The sequence below is a fragment of the Nuphar pumila genome, chromosome 6 (genome assembly GCF_984573655.1).
Source record: "Nuphar pumila chromosome 6, dmNupPumi1.hap1.1, whole genome shotgun sequence".
Taxonomy (NCBI): domain Eukaryota; kingdom Viridiplantae; phylum Streptophyta; class Magnoliopsida; order Nymphaeales; family Nymphaeaceae; genus Nuphar; species Nuphar pumila.
Window position 1 is genome coordinate 19044111 of NC_143254.1, and position 22422 is coordinate 19066532.

Sequence of the window (22422 nt, forward strand, 5' to 3'; positions counted from 1 at the left end):
CATTTACTCGACCTGATATTGTTTATTCAGTCAATTAAGTGTCTCAATTTATGCATGCACCATGTACTGGACATATGTAGGCAGTTAAGAGGATACTCAGATATCTGAAAGGGACCATTGGAGATGGCTTGGTATATTCTCCACAGTCGTCTGGTAAGAATGTGCGTGAACTTACTGTATATTGTGATGCAGACTGGGCAGGAGATCCTGATGAGCGAAGGTCTACGTCGGGATATTGTGTTTTTATTGGGAGAAACCTAGTCTCTTGGAGTAGTAGAAAACAAAAGGCTGTTGCTAGATCAAGCACTGAAGCTGAGTATAGATCCATGGCTGTCGCTACTGCTGAAGTCACATGGGTCAGGCATTTACTAACTGAAGTGGGAGAAACGATCTCTCTGTCAACCTTGTTGTGTGACAATCAAAGTGCTCTCAATATGTCATTCAATCCAGTACACCACAGTCGCGCTAAGTATATTGAGATCGACCAACATTTTGTGAGACAAAAGGTTGAAGAAAAAGAGATTGAGCCTGAATTTGTTAACACCGAAAGACAAGTTGCAGACATTTTTACTAAGGGCTTGACAAAAGATCGCTTTTAGATGCTTAAAGGCAAGTTGTTCATGGTTCAGAACCATGATCAACTTGAGAGGGGGTGAAAAAAGTGTGTGTTTCGGGTCTGGATCTTATACTAGACCCGAGTCCATTCTTGTATAGCTTTGTATTTTTTCTTTTATTCCGGGTCTGGATATTATACCAGACCCGAACCCACAATGTACACTCAAATATTAATACAGTCCTTAGGTCACGATTTCATTATTGAAATCGTGACAGCCACAACCTCTTCCTCTTCTACTCCTTTCCATTTCTCTCAACGCAGGCTGAAGAGGAGATTCTAAGACATATAGACGTTGGGCCCCTCCAACGCCTATATGGGAGCCCCTCCTTGAATCCTCTCACTTGTATATATATGGGGTTATCCCCCTTGTAAATCCATTCTTTTAGTAAAAGGCTCTCATTCAATAAATTTGTTCTTTATTTTTCATGCCTTTGTGCATTTGTGCTCTTTTATGAGTGTTCATTTTGTGCCTTTGTGCATATATTGTCTATTGAGAATCTAGTGCCTTTGTGCACATAGCTTTATTCTTGAAGATATTTTCATAGTATCATGATATTATATGGTAAATACTGCAGTCATGGAGTGGATGTGAAAGAACAGCTGGGAAAATTCTTGAGGCCTAATTAATTTCCTATGTTTTGCTTTTGATCTTTTATGTGGTTAATGTAATTGCTTCTTTTGCTAATACACTAGTTTTAGTTCTCTTTGTTGGTTTCTTCTCTTCACAAACATTTTCTATTATGTTCTCTATATCATTTTACTTTGTACTTGTCATGCTCAATGTTTTTAATTTATCCCATGGATATCTAGTTTTTCCTTCTCCCTCTACATTTTACTCACTTATTTCTTTTTTTCATGTACACTTGTTCCATAAGATTTGCCAATCTCCATTATCTTATCCTTTCTAGCTTACTCTTTTCTCATTTTAAGTTTGATTGCTTGTGTTATCCATGTATCCTATCTGCATTATACAATATATTTTTCCTCTGGACATTAGAAATCTCGTAGTACTTGGTACAGAAAAATGATTCTTTAACCCTTTATGTTACCTTTTAGAATGTTGGAATTGAAAGAGAGCATTTCTGAATTTTAGTAATGGTACTAAATATTGCTTACAAAGTGGTTTTAGGCTTCCATTGTATTTTTTGCTTTATCATTCTTACAGTCTATGGTCTCACATTCTTTTCTTCACTATGTGATTTCATATGTGCGTGCACATTTTTTTGTCTTGGCCAATTTCTCTTTGCTGATGCAGCAATTGTGTTATTGATATTGTGCAGGCTAATATTTACCGAGAGGAGAAGAATCTGATTGATCTATATGTACTGCTTATTAGATTTTCAAGGTGTGGACAATTGTTTTGTCTTACATGTCACCTGGAATTATTAGTTTTTACGATCATGAAAACTCTCAAACCTGTGAAATCTTCAAGAGCAGTTAATGGCAGTAGCCAAAGTGATGTATTTTATTGATACTGATAAAATGATTGACAGTGCTTTTTTGTATTTGTTTGATTCTTACTCTACATGCTGTCTAATTGCATATTTTAATATTAGTTTGATCAATGAGACCATACCATGCCATCAAGATTACCGGAGTTCTCTGCCCAGGGAAAAGGCTTTCTATAGAAAGGTGTGATATGATTTGTTATGTTCCTAGCAACAGATGAGCTGGGCTTTTTTGGGTTCTAACCCATGTATAATATTGTAGAAATTGCTGGATATATTGAATGAACTGGAGACACTGAAACCAGCTGTTCAGCGTCAAATAGAGAAGCCAAACATAAAGCACACCACTCGGGTTGATAGCTGGGGTCAGGTCCAACAAAATGTCTCTATGGATTCTTCTCTTGAGTGGCCTCCAGCGACAAAGCAAGGTCTTGCAAATTATGAAACCAGACAGGTATAATCCTTGTTCATCACAAAAATAAAATATCTTGAATTTCTTGTATTATCCTCTAGAGTCACTGCCTTGAGCACAATGATTTATTTATTTTTTCAATGTTCAGTAAATAAATCAAGTAAAAGGGATACTGAACAATAAAGCCTCCATTATATTCATAGTTTTGACCATTTTCACAAAAAATAGCCTATATTTTGAAAATATCACACTATTCTTACAATATAACAAAAAGGTTAAAAAGGTAAAATATCAGGACATTTTCAGTATATCAGAAATTTGTAGATATCAAGATATTATGGGAACAATCACACAATTTTATAATGATATTTTAATCTTTAATTTTTTTTATTTTTTATATTTGATATTCTCTCCTAGCCTTTATATTTTTCAAAATTTAACAAACTTTTCCATATGTCCTTTACATTTTTGTGAAAAAAGATATTAATAAAACCTTTATTTCTTTTCTTTTCAAAATTTTCAATTTTTTACTTTAGTCATTGCAGTGCCATGATGTGGCCTTGTTGTTGATCGAGACTTTAATCATAGTGACCCCATAACTGCTTGAGAAAAAAGTTAAAAGGTGAACAGAAAAAATGCATTATAAATTCCTGGGCTTGGCAACCTGAACTACCTCTGATTACACAGAAGCATTATGAGACTACTCTGGATAAGCTCTCGCAACCCAAGCAAATAGAAAGCCAACTGCGCAAAATGTAAGTGTAATATCTTTCTTTTGAAATTTATGTTGGTCATTGTTCTTTGAAAAAGTAACTTGTGGCAGTTCTCTGGTTTCTGTTCAACACTTTCTTCTCCTTTGAATGTTGGAAACTTGTGCTCATCACGTGAATCAATGAATGCAAGTGGAAGTTCAGTGAATTGCCCATCCCCCCTTGCAAATTGGTTGGACAACTAGGAAGCATCCACTCTCCCTCATGATCTGCATTCTCCAACCATACCTGCTCTAATACCTCTTTGTAAGCATATAATTGTGCATTGACATCTAATACGAAGTGTGGTTAGTGCTGAGGGATTGCACTCAAACCCTGACACATTTCCACTATTTTCTGGGGTGATCTCAGTTTTAGCGGTGATTGCTTTTGCAGCAATTTACCTGTATCAGTTTAACCTTAGGAATACATTGTCAAAGAATGGTACAGATTTCAATGTACTCCATAATGAACTCCAAGAATCAAAATATTATACATTTGGTCACAAACTTAAGAGCTAAAAAGACACATGAAAATGAATAACTTTATTCATAATGAACATTAAAATTACAAAAAGAAAATTACATTCAAACCTCACTACAATATACTCAAAACACTCATAAGCGTAATACTACCCATCAATCTCTCAATATACAAAGCACACACCTACACCCATTTATAGAGAAAAAGAGAGGAAGAAGTAGAGGAGGAGAGGAGAGGAAGTCTTCTCAAGAATCAAAGGGAGAGTCCTCCCTAGAATTCTAGTCGTTGAGAGCTAGTCAAACAAGTTTGACTAGGTCCCAATGGTTAGAATTCTAGCATTGGGACTAAGTTAACTTGTTTGACTTAGTCCCCAATTATATATACAAAAAGGATACATTAATGTTAACACCCTCCTCAAACTTACAATGACTCACTGTAAGTTTGTAAATATAAATAAGTAACCCATTACATAAAATTTCATCATTTGTCTTCGTCAAGTTCTTTCATTCGTTGTTTTCTTAAGAGGGTGCTCTATCATATGCTCCTCCATTACACAAAGGATCTTTAAGATCTTCAATTCTTGGAAACCGGCAAATAGAGCTAACAAAACATCCCAACTATACATAAATATATCATAAGAAGATTTCACAGAACATTTATATTAGTTATATATTATGGAGAGAGGATGATCAATGCACACATTCAATATATAGAAAATAGTTAAGAAGTCAATTTAACATTTTTCAAAATCTTTTAAAGTGAGATTTAATTTTTGAACAAATCATTAATTTCAAACACGATAGGCATTCATCACTTTAATCATTCATGAAAATCATGCACACATATATCTATTATAAAAGGCACATTAATGTATAACAGGCATGAATTTTCAACATTATTAATACTATTGATAAATAAGTAACAAAAAGAGTATAAATAACAAATCATTTTTACACAACGAAAGATAAGAAATAATTTTAATGACTCAACAAAGATTTGAGAGATGCCAAATACACATAGTTCAATTTCATTTTAGAAGTAATATAACTAAAAAGGATCACTTATAGACCACACAAACAATTCTTAAGGTGAAAATAATATATCCTTCAAATGCTTAGAAAGTAGTATAAGTGGAAATACAAAAGTGATCACAATGAGGATCAACACAAATACAAGAGTTGAATCCAAGCATCAACAACACTACATTGAGTGTTAAAAAGCATTAATTCACCCAAATATAAAGTGTCAACCATTTCAAGAGCATAACAAATGCACATAATAGCCACTATGGGCATACACAACACAACACATAAAAAATATGTAATTTCACTAATGGAATGTTTCATTAATCAAACAAGAACAAAAACATGAATAGGAACAAGAAAGTGCCACTTATGTGCTTACAAGAATACAATATTCAAAAGCACATGGTTCACTTATGAATTAATCACATAAACTCATACACATAGATCACTTAGGGCCCAAGAACACAAAAATAGAGGATTTTTGTATAAAAAAAAGCTTGAGAAAGCAATAATTAAACTTATGCAAAACGTGCAAGACAATTCATCATGGAACAATTTTTTAAATATCCTTGATCATGCAATTAAAGCATATTAATGCAAAATGCATGAAAATATTCAATAACTATTTCCCATAAATGACTTTAGAGATTTAAAAAATCTCATAAAAACACAATGAATGATATTTGCAAACCTTAACACTAGTTTGGCCACCACAAACAATCACCTCACTAGACTTCCAAACCTCAAAATTTAAGTGTATCAACTACTAAAACAAGAGCACAATTACAAATGTGAGCAACAATCATCTTTGTGACCATGCACGGGCAATACAGGGCTCCTTGACAATACAAATTAAGATATCAATCACAAATGTCAGCAACAATCACCTCTCTGACCGTGCACAAATAAAGGGCTCCCTAACAATACAAATCAACTACAATCCACAAGAGGTGCACATAACTCACCTTACAAATGATTTTTAAACTATAAACATTAGTTTTAATGGGTGTACCTGCCTCACCACACTGATAAAAAACGTCTCTTGTCTACATAAAATGACACTTAAATAAAAAGCATAAAAAGGAGAAGACACACAAGGTAAGAGAGTTTGTAATGGAAACACACTAATGTCACAAATAAGAATATTAATTTTAACAATCTTTCAAAACATCATGGTTTCAAAAATAGATAGTCATCATAAATAAACAGAATTATTGGCATCCATAATAATAACAATGGAAAAAAACAAATGAGTGATACAACACACTAATATATTATGATATTAAAGAAAAAGAGACTGTTATATGAATGAATCAGATAAGCTTCCCTGTTTTCTAGAAGTTCAAACCATTGAAAGGGAATAGTTGTAATGATAGTCACCTGTATCGTTAAAGGTAATTTCTCAGCGAGGGTATTTCTCAGAGAGATTTTCAAAGTTGATAAATCTCAGGAATATCTCAGGAGTTTAAAATTTTGAGAAAATATAAATAACATAAAAAACTAAGAAAATAATAAGTTTTTCACTATTTTTCTTCCAAAAATATAAAGAAACATGTTTTAAAGGTTTTAAAATATAAAAGAAACAAAAAAAAGGAAATGCAAACTTAAAATAAAAAGAGTTTTTCCCAAAAATTGCGATATTTTGAAAATATCGCAAGTTATTACCTTTAATATCAGTATTTTTTGCAATATTTTCAAAATATCACCGATATTACCTTTAATATCGGCTTAGTTTTAGTATACATTTAACCCCGTTAAGGTTGCAATTACTGGTAGCAAATTCTGTGTTCCATTTTATGTATACAGATTGAATATCACACTTTATGTGAAGGTGTAGAGGTTGAAGAGAATGAAGAAATATGTAAGCATCAAAAGACAAAGTTTGAATGTGATAACAAATATAATATTGCTACTTTTGAAGTCTAAGTTATGCATGTTCAAGTAAAATGTACAATTTGACGGCACATGTGGAGATAATATATGTTTCCTTTACTGTCTTGAAATAATTTGAATTGTTATATGTGATGCTTGGTGAATATAATTCCTTCAAAAAGTCCTAAATGTCTCACTAAAATATTACCATTCAATTTAGTTTCAATATCTTCTGAAATTGTCCACAACCCTCCTTTGCCTAACTATGTATTTAATTGTGTTGACATTCTAGGTCATTCAGTGTACCAAGGCCAAGGGAGGAGACATTGTCAAGGCACTCTATCCTTGGACCAGATGGTCTTCGTGGACAATGGCAAGCTCCTACAATGGACAGAGGAGTATGCTTTTGAATTGCATTTATTTTCTCTTGACATTAAATGTGCTAATAGTTGTCATATTGCTGCAGATTCAATATCCAAGCAATCTTGATCTAACTCCTGTTGAGCTCCCAAGGTTAGACTCTTTGAACTTTTATTTTGTCCATTAAAAGATTATTTGTGTTTTTAATGTCTCTTGTGAGTGTAGCATGTGGTTTACTTTCCGTAAGGTTGCATTTGTAGTTAAGCTGTCTGTTAAAAGATTATAATATTTTTAATGTGTTTCCTGTGAGTATAGCATACGACAACAACAACAACAACTACGCCTTCATCCCAAAACAATTGGGGTCGGCGATATGAACCAACAAAGAAAATCATTCTGTGTCTTCCACATGAATCCTTCTCCTCCAATCAGTTCTATCCAATGCCATGTCCTTGGTGAGGTTCAAAGCATTCATATCCTTTCCTATCATCTCCATCCAAGTCTTCCTAGGCCTACCCCGACCTCTTTTAACTAATATATTTTTCCATTTCTCCATCCTTTTAACTGGAGCATCATTAGGCCTTCGCCGAATATGTCCAAACCACCGTAAATGATTCTCTCTCATCTTATTTTCAATGGGTGCAATGCCTACCTTCTTACGTATCTCCTCGTTCCGAATCTTATCTTTTATTGTATTTTCGCACATCCATCTAAGCATACACATCTCAACTACACTCAGTTTTTTAATATGATGTCTCTTGGCAGCCCAACATTCCGTACCATATAGTAAAGCGGGCCTAATAGTCGTCCTATAAAACTTTCCCTTCAATCGCAATGACATTCTACGATCACACAACACTCCAGTTGCACTTTTTCATTTCATCCACCCAACCTTTATCCTATGATTTACATCTCCATCAATTTCTCCATACTTTTAAATGATAGATCTCAAATATTTGAAACAATCATCCACCGATATTTCTTGCTCACCAAGCTTAACTACACTCCCATCACTACTTCGTTGCGTACTAAACCGACATTCCATATATTTTGTCTTACTCTTACTCAACTTAAAACCTCTTGCTTCCAATGTCTGTCTCCATAATTCTAACTTAGCATTAACCTTAGCTCTAGACTCATCAATCAAAACAATATCATCAGCAAACAACATACACCACGACACATTTTCTTGAATTGATCTCGTAAGCTCATCCATCACTATAGCAAATAGGAAATGACTTAAAGCAGATCCTTGATGTAACCCAACCGTTATAGGAAAATTGGTTGTCACCCCTCCACAAGTGCGGACATTGGTTACTACTCCTTCATACATATTCTTAATTATACTAATGTACTTGAGAGAAACACCTTTCTTCATCATTGTCCACCAGAGAACGTTCCTAGGTACTCTATCATATGCCTTCTCCAAATCAATAAAAACCATATGCAAATCTTTGTTCCTCTATCTATTTCTCTCAATAAGTTGTCTAAGAAGATGTATAGCTTTCATAGTTGATCTTCCAGGAATAAAACCAAATTGATTCTCCGATATCATGACAACCTTCCTCAACCTAGACTCAATCACCCTCTCCCAAAGTTTCATAGTATGACTCATGAGTTTTATACCACGATAGTTTGTGCAATCTTGTATATCACCCTTATTCTTATATAGATGCACCAAAGTACTCTTCCTCTACTCATTAGGCGTCTTATTTGTTCGTCAAATCTTGTTAAAAAGATTTGTCAACCATTCTAAACTTTTCTCTCCCAAGCATTTCCAAGCCTCGATAGGTATACCATCTGGGTCAACTGCCCTTCTTGATTTCATTTTCTTCAAAGCCTCTGCAATTTCTTTCTTTTGAATCTTGCGCATGGAGTCACGATTCATCTCATGAAAAGGAATGGACAAGTCTCCAGGATCCTGAGCATGACTTCCATTAAATAGCTTATCAAAATAATCTTTTCATCTCTCTTTAATCTCCTCATCTTTGACTAAAACCCTTTGTGTTTCATATTTGATACATCTAACCATACCCAGATCCCTCTATTTCCTATCTCTCATCTTAGCAAGCCTATAAATATTCTTCTCGCCCTCTTTGGTATCCAACTTGTCATAAACCTCCTTATATACCTTATCCCTCACGTTTCAAACTACTTTTTTAGCTTCCGTCTTTGCTATCATATACCTCTCCAAATTCTCATTATCACGACTCTTACTTAGTATTCTATAACACTCTCTTTTAACCTTAATAGCTAATTTGACATCCTCGTTCCACCATGATGTATCTTTACCTAGCGGTGCACCGCTTTTAGACTCACCCAATACCTCCTTAACCACCTTTCTCATGCTACCCGCTATCTTATTCCACATTGATTCTGAATCCTCCTCGAGACACCAATCAACTTTCTTAACTACCTGCTCTACAAACATTCTTTGTTTAGCTCCTTTAAGTGCCCATCACTAAATTCTAGGATCTATCCTATTTCTATCCCTTTTGCGGCATTGTCTAATTCTAAGATCTAAAATTAAGACTCTATGTTGTGTAACTATACTTTCTCCCGGTATAACCTTACAATCGATGCAACAACCCCTATCTCTCTTTCTAAGTAGGAAAAAATCTGACTCGTATTAACCCTACTTTTAAATGTTATTAGGTGAGACTCCCTCTTCCTAAACCAAGTGTTTGCTAAGATCATATCATAGGACAAACCAAAATCTAAAATCCTTTCTCCACTTTCGTTTCTTTCTCCTATACCATAGCCTCCATGGATACTCTCATATCCATCCCTACTAATGCCTACATGTCCATTAAGGTCACCGCCGATGAAAAGCTTTTCTCCATAAGATATCCCTTATACTACCCCATCTAAATCTTCCCAAAATTGACGCTTAATGGAATCATCTAAACCTACTTGAGGTGCATAAACACTAATAATATTAATAATATACATACCTAATACTAATTTAATAAGTAAAATCCTATCACCCTTCCTACGGACCTCAACTACATTATCTATAAACTCACGACTCATAACAATCCTTATTCCATTCCTATTTCTATTTATTCCTGTATACCAAATCTTATATTCCAAAGGTTCTATCACTTTTGCCTTCTCACCTACCCATTTGGTTTCTTGTAGACATAAAATATCAATCTTTCTCCTACACATAACATCTACTAACTCTACCAACTTACCGGTTAAAGACCCTATGTTCCAAGTGGCTAACCTAATTTTATGGTCTTGACTAACTTCTTTACCCCCACCCGTCCAACAAAGTGAGGGAACCCTTGCCTATTTGACACCACACCTGGGCGCCGGTGTGACACGTCGCTTCTGGGCGACGACCTAGCAACCCTTTGTTAAAATGTAAACTGTAATATATATATATTATTTAATATTATTATATTTTCTTTTATTATTTTATTTTTCTATTTTTCTTTATTTTCTTTTTTAGCATCTAGTTCAATAGAAACTAGATATTTGATCCAGTCAAGTTCCTGTTGGAACTTGACTGTAGTCCAACAGCTATAATAATAAATGCTGTTGGACTGTAGTCCAACAGCTATATTAAGAGACGTTGGAATCCAACGTCTCTTTTGGAGAGCTCAAAATGAGCTCTCCTCTCTCTTCCACTTTTTTGTATATATAAGGGTGAACCCCTTCAATGTAATGTACCATGCTTCTTAAGCATTTTGTTCATGAATAAAGTATTATTTATTTTTCAAGTGTTCTTCCTTTTATACCCTTTCAAGGGTCATGCTTGTAGTGTCTCCAATAGAGACTTGTTTGTGAGTTATTTGTGCATTTGTTGAAGACCACCATTTCATTACATGGTATCAGAGCTACGAAATCCTTAGATCTTGAAGTGCTTTCGCCTCGATTTCCGTGCCACATTTACAAAAGGTGTTTCATCACCTTGTTCTTGGCTCAAGAAGATTTGTTTGAAGAAAGGCAAACTTGTGCTACAAAAAATTTTGGTTTTGTATCCTCTCTTATTTCTTTCTCTACTCTTTTTCTTTTCTTTTTATTTTTCTCTCTCTCTCCTCCTATTTATTCCTCTCTTAGTCTTGTAAAAGATGGATGACAATGATAAGATCACCATCATTCCTATGAAGCTAAATGATACTAACTATGTAATGTGGGCTTCGATTATGAAGCACCACATTTGGGGAAAAGGTTTATGGGGTATAGTGGATGGTTCCGATTTGGAACCTAAACTATCTCTTACCAAGAAAGAGGGTGATAAAGAGGTTCTTCTAACGGAAGAAGAGAAGAGTAAGGCGTTAGCCACTTATGAAAAGAAATGGAAAGAATGGAGGATAGGGCATGCAAAAATTATGTCATGGCTCATCAATAGCATAGACATTAAAAAATGCTCTAGTCTAGCTAAGTTTGAGCATGCCGATAACGCTTGGGAATACCTCAAAAACATGTATTCCCTTAAAGATATTGCATATGTATGTAATTTACAAGATAAAGTTCGGACAATGACTCAAAAAGATAAAACTATTAGAGAATATTATAATGAGTTGTCCGAACTTTGGGAAGAGTTGACTCTTCTTGAGCCCAAATGGCATTGTGCCGAAGACATCGAGCTTCGCCAAAAGCAACTCGATATGGAACATTTCTATCAATTTGTGAATGGTCTAAGGCCGGAGTTTGAATCCACCAAATCGGCCCTTTTACATCGTGGAAAAATTCCTTCTATTGTTGATACTATAGAAGAGCTCACTATGGAGGAAAATAGACTTAGAAAAAGTACTCCAAAAGTTGATGATGACTCCGTTTTAGCTGTATCTAGACCGGGGAATCATACTCGTACTTACAAGTCGTCTCATTTTGGAAGGCAAAACGGCGACTTTGATAAAATAAAAGTTATTTGTCATCATTGTCATGAACCGGGGCACTATAGGCCTCAATGTCCAAAGTTAAAAAGAAGAGAAGAAAAAAGAGTTGCATCTGTTGAATCTGAGTCAAAAGATCAAGATGCACCTGTGTCTATGGCTCAACTGATGGAAATCCTTCAACCTCTTCTCAAAGGGGTATCCTCCTCAACCGAAGCCTCAACTGGAGCGACAGTTGCATCTTTTTCCGGTCCAGGTAACTTTCCTTGGCTTTTAGATTCTGGTGTTTCTTTTCATATGACCCCAAATGTTAATAGTCTATCCGAATGTCTTAAAAATAACTCAAGTGTGTCAAAGGTTTTTACAGCCGATGGCACATCTCTCGAAGTAAAAGGAATAGGATGTTTTGAAAATCTTCAAAAATCCAAAAGATTTTTTATCCCAGAAGTTAGATATATCCCTAAACTTAATTTGAATATCTTATCTGTCTCGCAAATATCTGATTATGAATGTAATATCTCCTTCTCTTCTCATGGTTGTTGGGTACAGGATCGCCAGTCAGGGAAGCTGATTGGGAAAGGCCATAGAGAAGGAGGACTTTATTACATGGACTTTTTGGAATTACCCAAGAATGCATTTTGTTATAATATTCAGAAATTAGAATTGGATTTATGGTACAAAAGGCTTGGCCATCCTAATATGTCTAAAATTCAATATTTTCCAAGTTTGGAAAAATTTTGTAATTCTGAAAATTTTTCTTGTAAAGACTGCATTCTTGGCAAAATGAAAAGGTTACCATTTCTTAGTAGAACTTTTGTTTCCTCACGACCACTTGAGTTAATACATTCGGATGTTTGGGGCCCCGCACCAGTTATTTCCAAAGGTGGTTATACATATTATGTCATTTTTGTTGATGACTTTTCTAGACATACTTGGATTTATTTTCTTAAACATAAATCTGATGTCTTTGCTAACTTTCAAATATTTCATAAAATGGTTAAAAATAAGTTTCAGAATGATATTTCTGTTTTTCGCACTGATTCAGGGGGAGAATTTATGTCCAACGAATTCAAAGACTATCTCAATTTACATGGTATTACACATCAAAGATCATGTCCACACACTCAACAACAGAATGGCCTAGCCGAACGTAAACATCGGCACATTATGGAAACTACTAGGACATTGCTAATTGCAAATCAAGTTCCAAAAAGTTTTTGGGCTGAAGCGGTCCTAACTGCAACCTACCTCATTAATAGGATGCCATCTTCCTCATTAAAGAATACAACTCCAATAGAAAAACTTGTTAATTTAACTCCAGATTATTCTAGATTAAGAGTCTTTGGATGCAAATGTTTTGTTTTCACCAACAGAAATGACAAACTCTCTCCTCGTGCAATCCCATGTTCCTTTTTAGGATATGCTGATAATCAAAAAGGCTACAGGTGTTTTGATTTTCAAAATGACAAATTATATGTGTCAAGAAATGTATCTTTTTTGGAAAAAGAAAGCTTCTTTGAATTTGAAAAATCCAAGGATGTCACTGAATACTCGTTTTTAATTGATCCAACTTCAAAATCCAATGAATGTGATGTTGGATGTGACCTTGACAATGATCAAAGTCCTATTGTTGTTGAAAATGATGATAATGAAGAGCAAATCCATAGGGATGTTAGTCTACAATATTCAAGACGTAGAGAGCAAAATCTTCCATGTGCATTACAAAAATACTTTGAAGTCTTACCTAGAAGAACGTCTAGAATCTCTAAACCTCCAGAAAAATTTGTGTCTTATGAATCTTTTTCACCCACGTATATGGCCGCCATTGCATTAATACAATCATATGTTGAACCATCATCCTATTCTCAAGCAAAAAATCATATAGAATGGATAAAAGCCATGAAAATAGAATTGGATGCACTAGAAAAGGCCAATACTTGGACGATACAAGATATTCCTCCGGGTAAGAAACCTATAGGTTGTAGGTGGGTATACAAAGTCAAAACCAAAAGTGATGGGACCCTGGAAAGATATAAGGCTCGTTTAGTAGCAAAAGGATATGCCCAAGAGTATGGCATCAATTATAAAGAAACATTTGCTCCTGTGGCCCGTATGACCACTGTTAGAACTTTAATAGCCTTGGCCTCCATTAGAACATGGCCTATCTTTCAATTAGATGTCAAAAATGCTTTCCTGAATGGGAATCTCGTTGAAGAAGTATACATGGAAGCCCCACCTGGTATTAGTATCCCTAAGGGTAAAGCTCTTCGTCTAGAAAAAGCTCTTTATGGTCTTAAACAGGCTCCAAAAGCCTGGTATGACCGATTTAGTCATGTTATGCTTGATATTGGTTTTCAACCTTGTTTAACTGACACTGCTTTGTTTGTTAAGAAATCTGATGCAGGCATCATTATTCTTCTTCTCTATGTAGACGATATGATCATCTCTGGAGGCGACAAACAGGGAGTTGCAAATATCAAATCTCTTCTTAAAACTCACTTTGAAATGACTGACTTAGGTTTATTAAGATATTTTTTAGGCATTGAAGTTGCTTATTCCCCTCGGGGGTATTTGATATCTCAATCTAAATTTGCTCTTGATATCGTTTCCAGGTCTGACATTACAGATGATAAGAAAGTAGACACTCCAGAAGTTGTCAATGTTAAAATGAAAATTGATGATGGAGAACTTCTTGATGATCCTACTCCTTATAGACAGCTTGTTGGAGCTCTTTCTTATCTTTCCATTACTAGGCCAGATATAACTCATGCGGTTCATACAGTCAGTCAGTTTCAGCATGCTCCCACCTCCGTGCACATGGGAGCGATTTTGCGTATTATTAGATACTTAAAATCCTCTCTTTCACGAGGACTCTTCTTGTCTGCTTCATCTTCATTAAATTTAATTGCATATACTGATGCTGACTGGGGAGGTGATCCCAATAATAGACACTCAACTACTGGTTTTTGTGTGTTCCTAGGTGAAACCTTAATTTCGTGGAGGTGCAAGAAGCAACAAAAAGTCTCTCTTTCCTCCACCGAAGCTGAATACAGAGCCATGACAACCACCACTATGGAGGTTGTTTGGATCAGACGATTGCTAGCGGATATGGGAGCTAAAGCAACGCAAGCTTCAAAGATGTGCTGTGACAACAAAAGTGCGATCTACATTGCAAGCAACCGGACATTCCATGAGCGTACTAAACACATTGAGATGGACTGTCACTATGTCAGAGAGGAATACTTACATAGAACCATTGATCTGCCATATGTTACATCAGAATATCAATTAACAGACTTCTTCACCAAGCCTCTCGCTGCTCCCAGATTTCACTTCCTCTTAGACAAACTTTCGCTCATTGTACCGTAAGTTTGAGGGGGAGTGTTAAAATGTAAACTGTAATATATATATATATATTATTTAATATTATTATATTTTCTTTTATTATTTTATTTTTCTATTTTTCTTTATTTTCTTTTTTAGCATTTAGTTCAATAAAAACTAGATATTTGATCCAGTCAAGTTCCTGTTGGAACTTGACTGTGCAAATAGCTATTGGACTCTAGTCCAATAGCTATAATAAATGTTGTTGGACTATAGTCCAACAGCTATAATAATAAATGCTGTTGGACTGTAGTCCAACAGCTATATTAAGAGACGTTGAAATCCAACGTCTCTTTTGGAGAGCTCAAAATGAGCTCTCCTCTCTCTTCCACTTTTTTGTATATATAGGGGTGAACCCCTTCAATGTAATGTACCATGCTTCTTAAGCATTTTGTTCATGAATAAAGTATTATTTATTTTTCAAGTGTTCTTCCTTTTATACCCTTTCAAGGGTCATGCTTGTAGTGTCTCCAATAGACACTTGTTTGTGAGTTATTTGTGCATTTGTTGAAGACCACCATTTCATTACACCCTTGCCCATTTATCACTGCCTCCGGGGCTATAGAGTACAGCGCGTCGCTCAGTAGGGAACGCCCCAACAAAATTCTCATATTGGTTCATATTCATAAGGTATGACTAAGTTTTTATGCTGGCTGTCACCGGCCTACCGCAACCCTCCTCCTTTATCCGGGCTTGGGACCGGCAGTGTATAACTTAAACAGTTATACACAGGCGGAGTTCCTGTGAGTATAGCATGTGGTTTACTAATCGTAGGATTGCATTTAGCATTAAGCTCGTGAACTTCTCCAAATGTCATATTTGAGGTTTCTGTGTGTAGAACAAAATGCAGTTTACTTAGTCATATTCCATTTGACAATGTTTGCTATTTAACGTACATCAAACTGTGCAGATTCATTTGCATTTGTCATTTGGTTATATTACCAGGGCCATTTAGAAGTGTTGTCCCTTTCTTTTCCCTGTACTTAAACAAGCTTGTGGTTAAACAGCCTCACTCGTTCTGCACAAGATGGACCTCTGGTAGGGAAGGGAAGCAGTTCAACAACTGATATGTCTATTCTTGAGTCAGTTCTGTCTTTGGATGATGGCCGACGAACACCAGTGCCAGAGGAATCTTGTCCAATGACTATTGCCAAGTCAATAGAAGAACCTCTTCATTTTGATATGTACAGGCAACCTGCTCCTCCACCTGTTCTTGCTGATGTTCAAGACTTGGTTCCAGCTTCTTCTCCAGTAAGTGATGCACGATCAGGACCTACAAAATCAATGCAAGATTATTTAGTTAATTCAGACTCTCCTTTGCAACTGCATGTGGTAAGATATTGTCTTCTTCTTTAAAGCACATCTTTCACTAGAAAAATTAGATTCAGCAAGTGACTTTTCACGTGTTGCTTTTGCTTGGTAAGGTTGAGTTGGTCTCTCTAATACTGCTTTTTTCTTTTTTCTTTTTTATGTCGTAGTCATTTAAAATGATGGAAGACTTCATGAGGCTGGCAAAGTCAAACACCTTAAAGAATTTAGAGACCTGTGGTGTTCTTGCTGGTTCACTTGTAAGTTGTTTAGTCATTTATCTTTCTGCATAGTTTGATTTCAGAAGTTTAGGTTAACTAGTCAGATCTCTTTCATTTATTCTTTTGCAGAAAAACCGAAGATTTTGTGTTACATCTCTCATCATTCCAAAGCAGGAGTCAACATCTGATTCAGTAAGCCATTTTATAACATGCTAAATAGTCATTAAATGCTTCTTTCAGTTTCTGATTGCCATGGCCCCCATAATAAGGTCATTATTTAACTAATCAGTGTCAGACTATGAATGAAGAAGAGATGTATGATGTTCAGGATAAGCAGTCACTATTTACACTGGGTTGGATTCATGTAAGTGTTTTCATGTGAATAAGTTTATTTTTTTTTCTGTTTTTGTTTTCCAAAAAGATGAAGTTAATTGGGCAATAATATACACATGAATTTTATAGTTAATAGTGGGCTCTTGAATCTAGTTTTTCTTGAAACAAAATAAATCTCATCACCTGCATGTTTTGGGATGTTTTAAAGAGCCTTTGCAACTGATAATAAAATGAAACAACCACCATTGTTAATGTACCATTCTCTTTTGTGATTTTATCTTAGCTGCACAGTTTTAATGAATGTAACCATAAGAAAGATTATTCACATGTAATGCAACTGGTGGAGTCCCTTTGTTCTAGTTGGATCGGCACGAGTCAGAGTTGTAAGAACCAGTTCTCAAGATGACTGAAGACTGGTGACACTGGTGTAGTTCATTTGAAAGGGTAATATGGTGCTATATAAGTGCACATGCAGGAACAAACATGAAGATTCATGGTAGTGATAATTCTCAGTAGAAAGCAATAGCCATGAGCATATTCCTTGACAATGCAATAAGATGAATGTGGGTTAGTCCAATAATGACGTTATTGTTCACTGGATGCCCATTTTCTGTGCATTTTTGCCACAATTTCTACCAGTCAGAAGACTATTTGGAAAACTCTTCCAGTTTCACAGCAGTAAAGAAGATATATAATTCTCTTGAGGTCCTTCCGTACAACCTGACATATTCACATTAAATGCCAACCTCTCGCTTAAATGTAAATAGGACATGCAGGAGATAAAACCATTTTTGAATGATATTTAAAATAAAATTCTAAAAGAGATAATGGAGTGCAACTTGCTACAATATTGACATGTAACAGCACACTGTCAGGACCCTTTACATTTTGTTGCACTAGGGCATCTATTATCTTCTTTAATATCCAAAGATTACAAGGATGAATATAGGTGCAACATTTTTATATGTAACTTCATTTTAGTGGGTCCTTACTTTGTTTTGCCTTGTCTGTTTGTTTGGACAATTCATCTCCATTTGTGGTTGCCAACCTTGTCTTGTTCAGTTGCCATTATTTGAAACCATTATTCTTCTATAACATACCGAGTGATTAACTTCTCTCTGTCTTTCAGACACATCCTACACAGACTTGCTTTATGTCGTCAATAGATCTCCACACGCATTATTCATATCAGGTAATCCAAATTGCTGAACTGCAGATTTTTCATTCTAATGCAGTTTATCAGTGCCTTTATCTCTGCATGCACATAGGGAAGGCCTCTTGCCTTTATTACATCTGGGGGTGGGAAAATTATGATTAAATGCAAAATGCTTTCATGCACCCTACACATTTGCTTTCTTGCTTCTTGATTGCTAGTTCCTGTTTACTGTAACAATTATAAAACTTCAATTTTTTTTGCAGATTATGCTGCCAGATGCAATTGCAATTGTCATGGCGCCTACGGATACCACAAGGCAGTAACCATTTTTGTTTCGTTCTTCTTGTTTTCTGTTCTTCATATGCAGTTGGCTCTGAGATGACAATTCAATTGTATTACACAGATCCCATGGCATATTTCGGCTGTCAGATCCCAGAGGCATCACAGTCATCCGAAATTGCCAGCAGCGAGGCTTTCATCCTCATGATGAACCAGCAGATGGGAGTCCAATCTATGAACATTGTACGCATGTATATATGAATGCCAATTTAAAATATGATGTTATTGATCTCCGTTGAGCATATATTCATGATTTACATACTCCTGATTTATTCATTATTTTTGTAATATGATCCCTGAAGATTCCTATGTTGATTAACTTGATTACTATGTCATGCAACCACTTACACAGTAAAAGAGTTTGTATTTTGCTGGTTTGAAATATGGTGTTTGTCACCCACTAATTTGCTATAATTATCCACAAGGGCTTCACTTATCTGGTAGGGGTGACTTGTGAATGTCACCAAGTTGATGGGACATCACAAGTTGGAAACCCATGGGTGACATCCCTTGCCGCAAGGTCAAAGCTGGGTGTACTATTTGGTAGGCAGGGGGTACTTCAAGGGTTTTACCAACTGGAGGCCAGCATTTCAAAATACACATTTGGAGTCGGGTCAGTTCGGGTTCATAACAGTTAAAATTTGCAAAAATGTCTTTCTAAACCTGTCTCGTTTGCAACCCTACAGCCAATGTTCCGTCAGTGATTTTTTTTTTTTGTGTGTGTGTGTGTGTTGGGGGGGGGGGGGAGGGAGGAATGGTTTCGTGGGTTTCCCTTGGACTGTCAAAAAAAAAGTAATTTGCTCTAGTTATTCATTCTGGTTAGTTAGGTGCCGTTAGCTCTCTTTTTTTTCTCCCAAAAAAAGATCCCACTACCCTGGCCTCTTTCTCCTTTTTCCTTCTTTCTTTGGATGTCTGTTTTCTGGTGTTCTTTCTTCTCTTTAGTAAATTGATAATTTAGTTAAGTTATTTTTTTGTTGGATATAAACTGACAGGGTTAGGCAGACCCCTACCTGTGTATTGATGATTCAGAAAACCATAAAGGATTTACATTTAGGGCACATTTGGAAGCAAAAAAATATCTCATAGGAAAATAAAGTTTTGCTTATGAGAAGTTTTGATATGATAAGTTTTCTAAAAGAATTTTTTTTGCTTGTTTATATAGTAAGAGAAAAACAAGCTGAAAAAGTACAAGAAATTTTTTCGCTTGGAAAACCTTTCTAGAACCAACAAATTATGATTCATAGGCATGGAAATAAATTATCCACATGCATCTTCATACCACTGAAATTGGTCACATGAACATAATTATGATTCATAGGCCATATTAGGAAAAATATCCAGATTTCAACAAGAAATTCATGAAAATGGGCCCGAGTCCTTAGGTAACTGGCACCAAACTGCGATTGTTCACTATCAAAATTCATCTGCGCCTAATCCACAATTTAGCTATAAAAAATGTTATACGACAATCCATCAAGTATCAAATCCACCCACAAAAATTCCATCAATAAAATGAGGGTGGAATCTCTGCACAGCATACTAAAGTGCCTCGAGAAACAAGATTTTAATGATATTTTTCAATTACCATTCAGCACTAAGAAACCCATTTTACATCACCAAACAAAAACAATTTTCATCAAAGAGATCAAGATTCCACTAGCTAGCCAATAATTCACAGAATTTCAAAGCGTGTCCATATTCACGTCAACACCAAACCCCAGGTAACGCTAATAGCTTAGACGTTACAAGCCACCATAATCAGATTTCAAGATGAAGCAACAGGAACTACCAATCTTTTCAACCTTAGTTTTCATTTTCCTCGATCAATAGTGAGATAAAGCCACAAAATGACTCCTAACAATGAAAATTTCTAAGAACAAAAAAAGAATATCAATATTTTCATCACTCCACCTCCATTAAAGCCATCGTCATCCACCACACCATAAGGCACAAGAAAAATACCGAATTTCCAGAAAATACAACTCAACTGAAGAAACCCAAAAATAACAATCAAGAAAGGCCAGAACACAAATATACCGGTGAATCACCACAGAGACCAAATGCCCCAGAGAGAGAGAGGGGTCCTGTGAGCAAGTCAGGACGGCAACGCCACCGTCGATGACCTTCGGCAGAGGGGAGGTCGAAATCTCGCCCTATGCCAGGAACTTCTCTCACAGAGGGGGCCGTCATCGAGGAGGGAGTTGAGCGGCTAGGGGAAAAGAAGAAGTGGCGGGAGGAGAGGGTGCTAGTGAGGAGGTGTGACAGGAAACACTCTGAAGAAGCGGCGGGAGGAGTCTTTCCTATCAAAATGTGTACCTTTTTCAAAATGTTTCTCAGCTAAACATTTTTGCTCGTTTGGAAAGGTAAAAAAAACAGATGGTTTTTCTACCTCGGTTCACCTTTCCTAGATGTTTCTCTCTTCCAAACGTGCTCTTATGACAAGAGTTTGGATCAAGTGTAATGGTATTAAGATATTGGGCGTAGGGTGCAGGCTATGTTGCCTATTAATAATTGATAATAAAGTTAGCATGAGGTTTGGCCCTTCCAAGTGCAAATGGATGAAAATATTGAGTGGTTTTTTTTTTCAAAAAATGATCATAACGTTTTCCTAAATGCCCACAAAATTTGAAATCCGCTTGATATCTAATTTTGCGGGTTTTTGACTTTTTTAAGACATTTTTACTCTTAGCACGTGCGAATGTCTCTCGATTTTTGTGTGTTACGTTGCAACACTCCTCGTCTCACTAAATCTCACTAAAAAGAAAATTCATATGATATTTTTGTAGAAATCATTAATTTTGTATAAATATTATGAATACCGTGATCATGCTTATGAAAACCCATTACTTACAAATTTTGTCAAGAGTCTCATGTTGATAGTTGTGAAAGTCTGCCTTTCGATGCAGAATTCATAAAAAAATTATGGAATTCATGGACTTATGCATGCTATTGACTTATAGCAATGTGAAATTCTATTTTAGCATGAGAATTTACGTGTATATATATGCGATTAGAGTGCAAATTTTGTAAGAGTTTTGCGTTGGTTGCTACTAAAGTCTATTTTTGATGCGGAATTCATAAAAAGTTTATAGTATTCATGAACTTTTGCATGTTGTCGACTTTAAACAATGTGACATTTTGTTTTAGCATTCGAATTTACCTGTATATATAGGCGTTTGTGCTTGCTTTTTTTTTTTTGTATATGAAAAGAGTGACAACCCTTTTTCCTGTACCCTTACGACAATTCCTGTGAAAGCTTTTTTGCTCCATTCCGACACTCATCGACTTTTTTAGTTAGCTTTTTTGTTCTATTTTAGTTATTACCGTTTTCAAACTTTTTCTTTTTTTGTAGGTATAAGAAATTATTAGCCTTGTAGTATTTTTGTTTGGTTGTTATTGTGGATGTATATATATATATATATATATATATATATATATATATATATATATATATATATATATATATAGTCAAGCCGAGGTTAAATAGACTCCGACATATTCATTGACCTAATACTTGTTGTGATTTGTATATAAAAAATTACCCTTCTATTAATGGGTGTCAGTCTTGGGGTTGATTGTTTCAATTCTTGGTCATTCCTCCTCTTGTTAGTTGTGCTAGATTTTTAACCAAAAAGTGAGTTTTACAGTAACTGTAGATAATGTTAACCCTATGAAAATTATACAAAGTATATAACAAGTCTTTGGATAACTCCCTTCTTTGATTCCTTCCTTTCAAGGCTTATAATACTTGATGATTGATGTTCATTCGAGTTGTTTCTACGATGACTTTTCTTTTCACTCCTGCACTTTCAGATTTTTTATCATGCTGACCATTCTCTATCTTTCAACGTTTCATACTTTAAAAATGT

The 22422-nt window shown here is 35.5% G+C and overlaps 1 protein-coding gene across 2 annotated transcripts in view; it reads left to right on the plus strand.

Moving 5' to 3' along the window:
- LOC149834198 (AMSH-like ubiquitin thioesterase 1) overlaps nt 1-18932 on the plus strand; it is a 48953-nt gene extending 30021 nt beyond the window's left edge. Inside the window, exons 2-14 of one of the 2 annotated variants that reach the window (XM_090011274.1) lie at nt 1897-1961; nt 2173-2248; nt 2327-2518; nt 3164-3231; nt 6898-7003; nt 7072-7118; nt 16204-16528; nt 16675-16764; nt 16855-16917; nt 17015-17089; nt 18188-18250; nt 18478-18530; nt 18618-18932. In XM_090011274.1, the coding sequence (XP_089867400.1) occupies nt 1897-1961; nt 2173-2248; nt 2327-2518; nt 3164-3231; nt 6898-7003; nt 7072-7118; nt 16204-16528; nt 16675-16764; nt 16855-16917; nt 17015-17089; nt 18188-18250; nt 18478-18530; nt 18618-18792 (1398 nt within the window). In that variant the 3' untranslated portion in view covers nt 18793-18932. The remainder of the gene's footprint in view (nt 1-1896; nt 1962-2172; nt 2249-2326; nt 2519-3163; nt 3232-6897; nt 7004-7071; nt 7119-16203; nt 16529-16674; nt 16765-16854; nt 16918-17014; nt 17090-18187; nt 18251-18477; nt 18531-18617) is intronic. The other variant, XM_090011275.1, reaches the window with a different exon arrangement.
- Nucleotides 18933-22422: the final 3490 nt, after the last annotated feature.